Raw genomic sequence first — 12,320 nt, 5'->3', positions numbered from 1 at the left:
CAGAGGACAGGAGCAGGAAGGAACCAAAAAAGGAAAGACACTGGACAGACACAGGCTAGGGTGTGACAACATGTTATAGCACGAACCTCGAGTGCATTATTGTGATTATACCACAGTTTCATTATCACTGTTTATCAAAATATTTTGAGTTAAACAGGAGGAGAAAATGCGATCGGTTTAGTTATAAACACTCGGCCAGTTAAAATAATCCCATTCCTGCTCTGTTTGTAGCCGCGCTATAAGCTCTGCATTACAATTTTTAAGAGAGAAATCTGTGTAGATTAAAGTCCAGTGCTCATTTAAAAGAAAATGTTGTTTTTTTAAGAATTAAAAGTTTTGGTTACTTCAGCATTTCCCCCCAGCGGCAAGACCTGCAGAATTACAAGGGGTCCCCTATTTTACATTCAGCGTAAAATACCCTGTATTAAAGGTAAAATATATACACTTAATCTTTTATTTTAATAATAACAGCTCTTAACATGATATTAGTGGCTGATAATGTGTGTAATAATGTTTATTTTTGAATTACTGGCCTTATTTATTTTTGGGACCGTGTCTTTGTCTGCACCACCTTTTGGAGACATGGCGTTTCTGCACTGTGCCTATGGAATCTAGAGCCTCCCAGTTGTGTATAATGACATCGCATTTGGTTTGTATTTGGCTTGTAAGCGCTGCATCATTGCAAGGTTACGTGTATGTGGCGGAGTAATGCATGGAGAGCTTCGGTTACAGTGCATTACCGGCTGATAACGGTACTCATAGAACGTCTCTCAGCCAATCACATTGCAGGGTGATGCTGCAGGGTGAAAAATTCAGATTTAGAGAGATTTAGAGAGTGGAAACAGAAATCCAGTAAAACTAAAGCAAGCTTATGAGTTGGCAGCAGCGTGTGGAAGAGCATTGTCCTGCTAAAATAGTGCAAATATTTCAACTATTTTTTGACTAGAGTTTAAAATACAGAATTATGTAAATGAAGGGAGTCTCATATCCAATAGGAAGAGTGTAGGTGTGTGGTTTGGAGTCAGTAGGAACAGTATAAGTAGGAGGCAGTGTGAAGTGTGGTGAAGAGAGAGAGAGAGTGACAGTGAGCTATAGCTCGTGCAGATGAGGAAGATTCATTATGACAGAGTAAATGTGCAAAAACATGGAGGCGGCTGGATTTGGCTTAATTGATCGGGATGGGAAGACTCCTCGTCACTTTATATTTGAGAACCGCTTCCATGGCTGAGCATCAACTGAAGTTTAGGAGAGGGAAGAAACTGTCATTCACTCAGAGCTGATTAGTGCATAAAATTTACCACAGCTATTTTTATCACGTTATTGCATAATAAACATATAGGATATAAAATATAGAGTTAAAAATTACATTTTCATAACTTCACATTATTATCCATCCTGCTTCCTGTACATTGAAAAAAATTATGCGTAAAATGTACTTAAAAAAACTTTTGCAACTTTCTGCATTTGCTTTTTTTAAGTAAATTTAATTTCAGATAAATTTAAGTAACTTTAACTCGGTTTCAAGACTTAAATGTTACACAGAGTAAATAAGTGAACTGAACTTCAGTCAATCCTTTCTTTTAGTAAACTTTACTTCATTTATTTTTACTGAATCAATCCTTTCTTTTAGTAAACTTTACTTCATTTATTTTTACTGAATCAATCCTTTCTTTTAGTAAACTTTACTTCATTTATTTTTACTGAATCAATCCTTTCTTTTAGTAAACTTTACTTCATTTATTTTTACTGAATCAATCCTTTCTTTTATAAACTTTACTTCATTTATTTTTACTGAATCAATCCTTTCTTTTAGTAAACTTTACTTCATTTATTTTTACTGAATCAATCCTTTCTTTTAGTAAAATTTACTTCATTTATTTTTACTGAATCAATCCTTTCTTTTAGTAAACTTTACTCCATTTATTTTTACTGAATCAATCCTTTCTTTTAGTAAACTTTACTTCATTTATTTTTACTGAATCAATCCTTTCTTTTAGTAAACTGCAGGTGTGTGTGTGTGTGTGTGTGTGTGTGTAGTGATCTGACTGTATCTCCTGCTGTTCCCGGGTCAGGTGATGTCTCCTCTGTCGGATGCGGTGCTGGGGGAGAGGATGGTGCGGGTGCTGGATGATAAAGTGAGCATCACTGAGCTCGGGGTGCAGCTGGTCTCAGGACTCGTCCTGAACCTCCAGCTCAGTCCTGGATCCAACAGAGCCATCGCTGCCACCACCACCACCCAGGACACCATGAACAACCCCAAACAGGTACAGCACCACACTGTTCACCATACTGTTCACCATACTGTTCACCATACTGTTCACCACACTGTTCACCATACTGTTCTCCATACTGTTCACCATACTGTTCACCACACTGTTCACCATACTGTTCACTACACTGTTCACCATACTGTTCACCATACTGTTCACCACACTGTTCACCATACTGTTCTCCATACTGTTCACCATACTGTTCACCATACTGTTCACCATACTGTCCACTACACTGTTCACCATACTGTTCACCATATTGTTCACCATACTGTTCACCACACTGTTCACCACACTGTTCACTACACTGTTCACCATACTGTTCACCATACTGTTCACCACACTGTTCACCATACTGATCACCATACTGTTCACCACACTGTTCACCATACTGTTCACCACACTGTTCACTACAGTGTTCACCATACTGTTCACCACACTGTTCACCACACTGTTCACCATACTGTTCACCACACTGTTCACCACACTGTTCACCACACACATCACCACACTGTTCACCACACTGTTCACCACACTGTTCACCATACTGTTCACCATACTGTTCACCACACACATCACCACACTGTTCACCACACTGTTCACCATACTGTTCACCATACTGTTCACCATACTGTTCACCACACTGTTCACCATACTGTCCATTACACTGTTCACCATACTGTTCACCATACTGTTCACCACACTGTTCACCATACTGTTCTCCATACTGTTCACCATACTGTTCACCACACTGTTCACCATACTGTTCTCCATACTGTTCACCATACTGTTCACCACACTGTTCACCATACTGTTCACCATACTGTTCACCATACTGTTCACCACACTGTTCACCATACTGTTCACCATACTGTTCACCACACTGTTCACCATACTGTTCTCCATACTGTTCACCATACTGTTCACCACACTGTTCACCATACTGTTCACCATACTGTTCACCATACTGTCCACTACACTGTTCACCATACTGTTCACCATACTGTTCACCATACTGTTCACCACACTGTTCACCATACTGTTCTCCATACTGCTCACCATACTGTTCACCACACTGTTCACCATACTGTTCACCATACTGTTCACCATACTGTCCACTACACTGTTCTCCATACTGTTCACCATATTGTTCACCATATTGTTCACCACACTGTTCACCATACTGTTCACCATACTGTTCACCATACTGTTCACCACACTGTTCACCATACTGTTCACCATACTGTTCACCATATTGTTCACCACACTGTTCACCATACTGTTCACCATACTGTTCACCATACTGTTCACCACACTGTTCACCATACTGTTCACCATACTGTTCACCATACTGTTCACCATACTGTTCACCATACTGTTCACCATACTGTTCACCATATTGTTCACCACACTGTTCACCATACTGTTCACCATACTGTTCACCACATGGTTAGCAGCTTCCTGCATTTGCTTTTTTTAAGTAAATTTAATTTCAGATAAATTTAAGTAACTTCAACTCGGTTTCAAGACTTTAATGTTACACAGAGTAAAAAAGTGAACTGAACTTCAGTCAATCCTTTCTTTTATTAAACTTTACTTTATTTATTTTTACTGAATCAATCCTTTCTTTTAGTAAACTTTACTTCATTTATTTTTACTGAATCAATCCTTTCTTTTAGTAAACTTAACTTCTTTTCTGCATACAGTATTACCCAATTGCAATTACTTCATTTATACAATATTACTAATTATAATTTATAATAATAATTTATGATACATAACATATAATAATTCCTGAAATGTAAATATTTTTAGTTAAAACACACATATTACACTGTCTCAACACATGGATGGCATTCTTTTTAGTATACTGTGTGTTTTAACTAAAAATATTTAAATTTCAGGAATTATAATATAGTATGTATTATAAATGATTTGAGTAATATTGTATAAGTTAGGAAATTGTAAGTAGGTAATATTGTATGCAGTTTACTGTGAGTTTACTAAAACAAAGGATTGCTTAGAAGGATCCCTTATTATAGGCCACCTTAATTTCGCTTAAAATACCCTAAATTAACTGGACAGTATGTATACCTAAGCTTTTATTTTAATAATAAGCTGCAAAAGTTTGTAGATCTGAGTTTATAGTGAGAGACTGGTTCTGGCATTTATGAGATACATGGAAAATGAGTATACTGTGCTTTGTTACTTACTGTATTTAGCATCAAAAAAGCTTTCAAAAGGATCATTTGTTGGACACGTCCAGGTAGCTGCATTGTTAAAATAGCAATCCACCAAAGTCAAAAAGTCAAAGGGAGTGATGAGCAGGTGACACTGATTGGTTTATTTCACGTTACGTCCAAAATTAACCACACCCATGATTAATTAAGAGAACGAGTACGTATGTCTTCTGCTTTGCGTTTTGAGCTGCACAAAGTGTACTTTGCATGTCGTTACGATAGCAAAGACACTCTGACACGCCCCTAAATCAAACTGCAACTCTCTAATTTTGTTGTGTACTGTTCCTTTTCAAGCACTTGATCTCCTGAAACATTATTTCAGCTTAAATAATTATTTAAAATAATAAAAATGACTGACCTGTCTGGATCTGTGTTTGAATCCCTTGGTGTAGAGCAGCAGCAGCTGGTAATGTAGCTGGTTATGCTGCTAATTAGTCTGATAGTTTGATCCAAATTTTATTTGTTTTGTATTTGTTTTGTTTTTCATTAAAGTCTGCCCTGCGCCGTTTTTAATGTGTATTACCTGCCCTCACCTCATCAGACTCACCGGCTAATTATACAGCTCTTTATAGAGGAAGCTGAATCAGGGGAGATTAGAGAAAAAGTGATTTATACGTTATTTTAATTCCGGTATTCAGTCCTAATCCACAGGTGTGTAGAATTGTCTCTTTTCTTTTTGTTGCAGCAAATAAAAGAAAAAAACACTGTTTTAAATGCTCAGACATAAAATCGAATAAACGGGGCTTAAACAGAGAACTTCTATCCACTTGTGTTCTGTGTTTGACAGACGCTAGAGGGCGCTCCTGAGTGAGTCAAATAAAATGAATGCGTTCATATGGAGCAATCGATTTTATAACATTATAACATAAAAACTAACTGACAAACATCCACATTAAAACTCACTCTTCGGATGACTTGCCGCTGACTGTAGGTACAGATCCCTCCCTCAGGTGAAGTCTGCTGGCTAAGCCTGGTTAACCAGCAGAGCTATTTCTGAAAACGAACACTTTGTTTTTAGCACATGGAGTGTTTATAGAGGCAGTTGAGACCCAAGTGGAAATACAAAAGCACACAAAGTGATTTTTAATAATTACAATTATAATAATAATTTTGATAATATGTCCACCCCCTTTAAATTAAATAAGATTAAGAAAGTAACTCATTACTTGAGTGAGTATTATTTTGAAGTAACAGTACTTTTATTTGAGTTATGTTTGTGGATACTCTACTCTACCTCAGATCTACACTGAGTTTCTCTTTAGCAAGGGGCTAGTGAGCAATGCTTATTGCTATGTTACACACCATCAACAGTCTATTTTCATGCCTTGCACACGCATCAATAAACTAGCAGCAGACCTTCTGATTATATCTACACTGATGGTTTGGTGTGGTGTTCTGGAAGTGAGGTGTGTTCAGGTACATTTCTGGTGTGTTTCTATCTTGGCTGCAGTAAAAAAAAAAATACAGGAGCTCCACTGACTGATTTAAACAGTCAACAGTCAGACGTCCAATCCTATTTTAGCCGTACTTTCTCTAGCCTGCTTTCTCTGCTACGTAGTTTATTGCTGCACTGTTTACCATGCCTGTCCCAAGTAACTCTTATAAGTTTTACCATCTTGCTAATAAACCAGGCATTAATAACTTAAAAGTTAAATTAAAACACTGTTTACATCCCATAATGCTACGTAGCTTCAGCTCCGAGCGCCACCATCACTGTACTGATAATGACATAGACATATATATACATACATAGACTATATATATATGTACATGTCTATAACATTATCAGTACAGTGATGGCGGCGCTCGGAGCTGAAGCTAATAGCGTTATGGGATGTAAACAGTGTTTTTTAATAATCTTCTTTTTAAGCACTTTTTAAGTTATTAATGCCTGGTTTTGAATGTCAGGACTCTCCTCTTGGATTCTAGTAAGGAGGTGTGGAGCTACTTTGAGCTGGATAACGGTGTAAAAAGTGATTTATCAGGGTAAATTATGCCTCGTATCACCCAGTCTGAAGGGTGTTTGTTGGATAAACTGTTAAAATTTCTGGATCTCTGAACGCTGTGGGAGAACGGAGGTGTGCTATACATCAAAGATAAGAACTTTTTATCATGTTTTACTACAACAAAAGTCCATTTTACACAGGAGTCTGCCATTAATACACAAGTTTTTTGTGTGTGTGTCTTCTTAATGGTACCAAACTCACACAGAAACACCCTAAATCCAGCTGACCGGTTCGCTATAGATCACTGAAACACTAAAATACAACCGTTTGTCTCTCGACTCGATCTGAGTTCCGTTAGGGGAGCCGTGTCTCTTCGACCATCACCAGGTACAATCACTATAATCACAATCACTACAGGGATAAAGCTGCTGCTCGGGAGGACGTGTTGATGAGACGCCGGGGTGTTTTTATGGCATCAGAGCGATTCCGGCTGCCGGCTCGTCGCCGCTCGTTTCGGAGCGTCCCTGATTAGTCTGATTCTGTCGCGCCTTTGTATCGGCGGGAGTTTCCTCTCCCTCCAACTCCAAACACAGAAAACCAACAGATTGGCTGAATCTCCCGCTGATCACACTGTCTGTTATTCAGCAACAACAGTCTGCTTCTCTCATAAGAGGAACTTTAAAGAGGCTGAAACTGTGCGCGCTAAATTTCCCCGGGGACCTGCTGCGGAATCCGAAATTAATATTAAAGGAATTCAGTTTTTCCTGTTTTATTTCCGTCTGTTTCTTATTCATAAAGAGGGATTGCGCGCCATTTGGCATTTGGGACACGAGATGCTGGCCTTTATAAATGCGAGTGGGTTTACGGGTCTTCTGGGTTTTATTGTTTGTTTGTTTGTTTGTTTGTTTGTTTGTTTTTACAAATGGGATTTATTCGTGCAATTTATTTGGATGCAATTTATTTATTTACTTACTTACTTACTTACATTCAAATACTAGTGGATTTACGTTAAAGCTTTTTCTTGAATTCCTCATAAATCTGATTTTCTGAGAGGATTATTTATATATTAAGAATTCACCCAAATTATGAGAGAATTATTTGCACGCTAACCCCACAAAACTGCACAAAATGTTCACATGCATTAATGATTTTTCTGCTCCTATAAATATAATGTTCGTAAAAAAGCACAAACCTTAAATTCATTGTCTTCTCATTATTTTTAAATGTTCTGCATTGCAGATATATAATACAAACTCGTCTAAACTATAAAGAAAAACGATAACACTTTATTTTAAGGAACACAAATTAGGCGCTTATTAATGTCTTATTTTTTGCTTAATAAAGCCTTAATTAGACATTTATAAATGATTTATTCACTATGCTTTTTTGTGTTAAACAGAACACAGTTAAACAGAACCTCACTTTAGAATATGGTGCACATCTTGGTCTATTAGTGACTTATTAAGCTCTTATTAAGCCCTTATTAACTCTTAATAAACTCCATCACAGACATAACCTTCCCAAACTCACATAGATAAACTCAAACTGCTGCCAATTATAATAACACTAATAACATGTAGAATTAGCTAATGTTATTTAATGCTTAATAATCTAATCTGCTTAACAGGGTGCTAATATAACTGTTTATTGTGCACTATAAGAACTAATACAGCCATTATTAATCATTTCCACATAATAGACCACAGAATAAAGCCTAATAATAAGTAGTGAATAAATCATTTACAAATGTCTAATTAAGGCTTTATTAAGCAAATAATAAGACATTAATAAGTGCTTAATTTGTGTTCCTTAAAATAAAGTGTTACCAGAAAAACATATATGTTTTATAAAATAGAGTCACCTGGAATTCAGGCTTTCAGTTAACAGCTGTGCTGAACTCATCAAGAGTTAATTACTTGAATTTCTTGTCTCTTAATAAAGTGTTTGAGAGCATCAGTTAAAGTAAAGTAGTGAAGAGGTAGAGTTACAGGTATACAGTGAATAGTGAATATTTGAGTAATGTTCGAATCCAGATTATGAGACGCAACAACTACTCAACTAAATAAAGAATAAAAAAAATAAAATAAAATTAAGGTCAGTCAATCTGAAAGAAAAACTATCCATGAGGATTTTAACAGGTTAATTTAGGACAGAAAACTTCAGCACCACCCGAATTCAGAAGCTGAAACTTTATAATGAGATCACACACACACACTCTCACACACACACACATTTTTAGCCAATTTGAGCGTGAGCTTTTGGCGAGGCTAGGCTAACACCTGACAAGGCCGAGGCCCAACTACAGGGAGCTGTACGGCCCAGAGCAGTGACCAGCCTCGCCTCGGTGTGTACCACACACACACCACACACACCACACACACCACACACAACAAACCAGGGCTCTCAAGTTTTGAAGATTGGTGGGAGTGAGATTGGCCGGGGGTGGGGGTGTGGGTGTGTTGGTGGTGGTGGGTTCTTCAGTTGGTAAACTGGGGGGGTGGTTTCCGCCGATCTATATTCTGATTGGCTCAACAACAGTACATTTTTATATACAGCCGATGGATTGGCAAGCGTGAGAAAAACCATGTGTGGCGTGTGAGCGTGTGAACTCGCTGAGACTTGCGTGAGACTTGAGAACACTGCAACAAACCAACTTACTTAGTTAAGTAGTTCCTGCTTCTCATAACCTGGATTCGAACATTACTCAAATATTCACTATTCACTGTATACCTGTAACTCTACCTCTTCACTACTTTACTTTAACTGATGCTCTCAAACACTTTATTAAGAGACAAGAAATTCAAGTAATTAACTCTTGATGAGTTCAGCACAGCTGTTAACTGAAAGCCTGAATTCCAGGAGACTCTACCTCAAAAAACTGACTGAGAAAATGGCAAGAATATAAAATATAAAACATATTCTGGTTTGTTTAACACTTTTTTTGTTTACTAAATAATTCCATGTTTTTCTTCATAGTTGGATGAGTTTAGTATTCATCTACAACGCAAAACAATTTAAAATAAGGAAAAAACTTGGAATTTAAGGTCCAAACATTTGACCGGCACAAGTCCTGCTGAGAAATGAAATCTGCATCTCTATAAAAGTTGTTATCAGCAGAGGGAAGCTGTAAGATATGAAGTTCTGTAAAAACTGCACTGACTTTAGACTTGATAATAAAACACAGTGGATCAACACCAGCAGATGACAGACATGTCTCTCCAAACCATATATATATATAAATGAAAACATCACTTTTTATATACAGTATATAGGGACATATGTATATGCATATAATATATTTATCGTTATTATTATTATTATATGTTTTGCAGGAGTCTCTGATCAGCGCTTGGCTGCAGTTCAGCGACGGTTCCATGACGCCTCTGGACCTGTACGATCCGGCGCACTTGGTGTTGACGGCCACGTCGCTGGACGAGCGTGTGGTGTCGGTGCAGAGGGACTCGTGGTGGAAGTGGCCGGTGGTGGTGGTGCGAGGCGAGGGGCAGGGCCTGCTGGTGAGGGTGGAGATGTACGGGCCCGAATCCTGCCAGACCAAGACCAAGCGTCGCACTGTTCTGGCCGCCGGCAACGCCAACATCCGCGTGAAGTTCGGCCGCAGCGAAACGGAGGGCGAGAACCGAGCCGGTGGCGACCGCAGGCACCGGCCGAACGCGCCGTATTACGGAGGCTCCATCTCTGACATGGAGGCCGGTATTGTGAACAGAGGAGCTACGACCATTAAAACGGCGGCTCCCGGCCGACCAGGCGGGGACCGGTACACAGCCAGGGACGTTCCCGCCGACTTTTCAGACTTTCCGGCGCAGGCGGACCTTCCGCGTGGGCGCAGCACAGACGAGGACCTCCTGCAGGCGCGGCGCGGACTTACGGACCTGGAGATCGGCATGTACGCCCTGCTCGGTGTCTTCTGCCTGGCCATACTGGTGTTCCTCATCAACTGCGTCTCTTACGCCCTCAAGTACCGCAACAAGCAGCTGCCTCTGGAAGGCCAGGAGACCATGGCTCACCACGCTCATGACTGGGTGTGGCTGGGGCACGAGGGCGAGCTTCTGGAAGGTCACGCCGGGCTTTGCCTGCAGCAGGAGGAGCCAGGAGGCACCATGGACTCTGGACTGGGTCTTGAGGAAGGTAGTCAGCTTCTAAACGGGCTTTCCGCTCAGAAGAGCATGCACCGGTCGGCGTCGGACGGTGGCGGTGGCGGTGGAGGATGCTCGGGAAGGGAGCACAAAAGTGATCCGCTGAACTCGCCAACCACCAAGAGAAAACGTGTCAAATTCACGACCTTCAGCCACCACGGCAAATCCGGCAACGGCTGCGCCTCCATCAGCCCGCTGGTCATCGGCCAGAACGACATCCAGTGGGTCTGTCCGGACATCGAGCTCGGCGACTCCAAAGAGCTCCGGAACTACATGGAGCGTCTAAACGAGAACGCCACCAAAAGCGTGGCGTAGTGCGGCGGCTTCACCGCGACTTTTATTTCCGGACAAAAGTGTAGCTCACCCGTATGCCTTCAGGAAAAGCAGGAGCCGGGGATCCGATCCGGCGGCGCCGCCGCTCTCAGACGGGCTCGCATCTCACCATGAAAAGACGGGCCATTCATCTGGTCTTGTTTCCATGGCAACTGTCACAAGGGTTCATCATCAGAAACGAAGGAAAACGAAAAAGTAAAAAACGAGAGAGAGAGAGAGAGAGAGAGAGAGAAAGAGAAAAAGAGAGAGAGAGAGAGAGGGATGGCCGTGAAAACTGCGGAGAATATAGGCCTATCGTTATTACTATAAACTATAAAACTACAAAAACAGAGGAGAAGAGAAACTGGAGGATACTGTGTTTGCGTTCTTTTATGTGATCATTTTCTAATCACTTTTTCACGTTTTTGTAATTCGTTAATGTCGTTTTGAAACATTATATAAGTTCAGTTTTCTCACCGTTTGAGGCCAAATTCAAAACCAACAAAAAAAATGGGTGTAAAACTTAATTATTTAATGTTTTTAATGTTTAGTATAGTGAAGAAAATTTCATTTTTTTGCAGCTCTGCATTTTTACATCTTGTAAGAAAGTTACAAATCTGAAAGTTTAAAAAACAAATCCTAAAATTCTGTTTATGCACAAAAAAATCTGATTTTTTTTAAAATAGGAAGAAAAAAAATAATGACAGAATTAACCAAAGTAAGTCAGATTTTTTGTAACAAGATAACAGTAAATTATTTTTTTTTTCAAAAATTCAGTTTTATAAAGGCAGAAATAAAAAAATAACTAAAGAATTTGATTTTTTTATTTAATGTAATAAATGTAATACCAATTTTCTAGTTTTTAATTTTTGCATCTCACAATTAGAATTAAAAAAGAGAGATTATTTTTACTTGATCTTTCATTTTGCAACAAAAGTTTTTGATCTTTTTTATTTTTTTCATTTCTGCATTTCTTCACAATCAATACTCTATTTTTTATTTATTTAATTTTTTGCATCTTGCAACAAGAGTACATTGGAAAAAAAACATTTAAATGGAAAAATTATACATGTAAAAATATGTGAAAACATTTTTATTTTTCACTATACTCAATGGAAAAACAATATTTAATAATGTTTTAAACCCATTTTTATCATTTTGAATTTAGCTTGAAATATTTCGATGTTACTATATTAAATGATCAATGTTACTGTGTTTTATACTTCGTTATTTTTTATTATTTAAAAATATCTTCATTTTCTTGAGTTACTGTTTCTGTTACTGTTGTTCTGTGTTTGACGTGTCTCTTTTTTATTTGTTTCGTTTGCTTTGTTTTTTTTATTATTTTTGAAAAAATAGTAAAAATAATACGAATCAGTGTACGCACATATCAGATAT

General features: G+C 38.6%; 1 protein-coding gene across 1 annotated transcript in view; it reads left to right on the top strand.

Annotated features, from left to right (window-relative positions):
* Positions 1 to 11,167, top strand: part of si:dkey-112m2.1 (transmembrane protein 132D) — a 337,783-nt gene extending 326,616 nt beyond the window's left edge. Inside the window, exons 8-9 of the mRNA XM_049466738.1 lie at positions 2,073 to 2,264; positions 9,789 to 11,167. Coding sequence (XP_049322695.1) covers positions 2,073 to 2,264; positions 9,789 to 10,925 — 1,329 coding nt within the window. The 3' untranslated portion in view covers positions 10,926 to 11,167. The remainder of the gene's footprint in view (positions 1 to 2,072; positions 2,265 to 9,788) is intronic.
* The last annotated feature ends 1,153 nt before the right edge of the window (positions 11,168 to 12,320 follow it).

This window comes from Astyanax mexicanus, chromosome 17 (assembly GCF_023375975.1).
Source record: "Astyanax mexicanus isolate ESR-SI-001 chromosome 17, AstMex3_surface, whole genome shotgun sequence".
In the NCBI taxonomy this organism is placed as follows: Eukaryota; Metazoa; Chordata; class Actinopteri; order Characiformes; family Acestrorhamphidae; genus Astyanax; species Astyanax mexicanus.
This window is presented reverse-complemented; position numbering and strand designations above follow the sequence as displayed.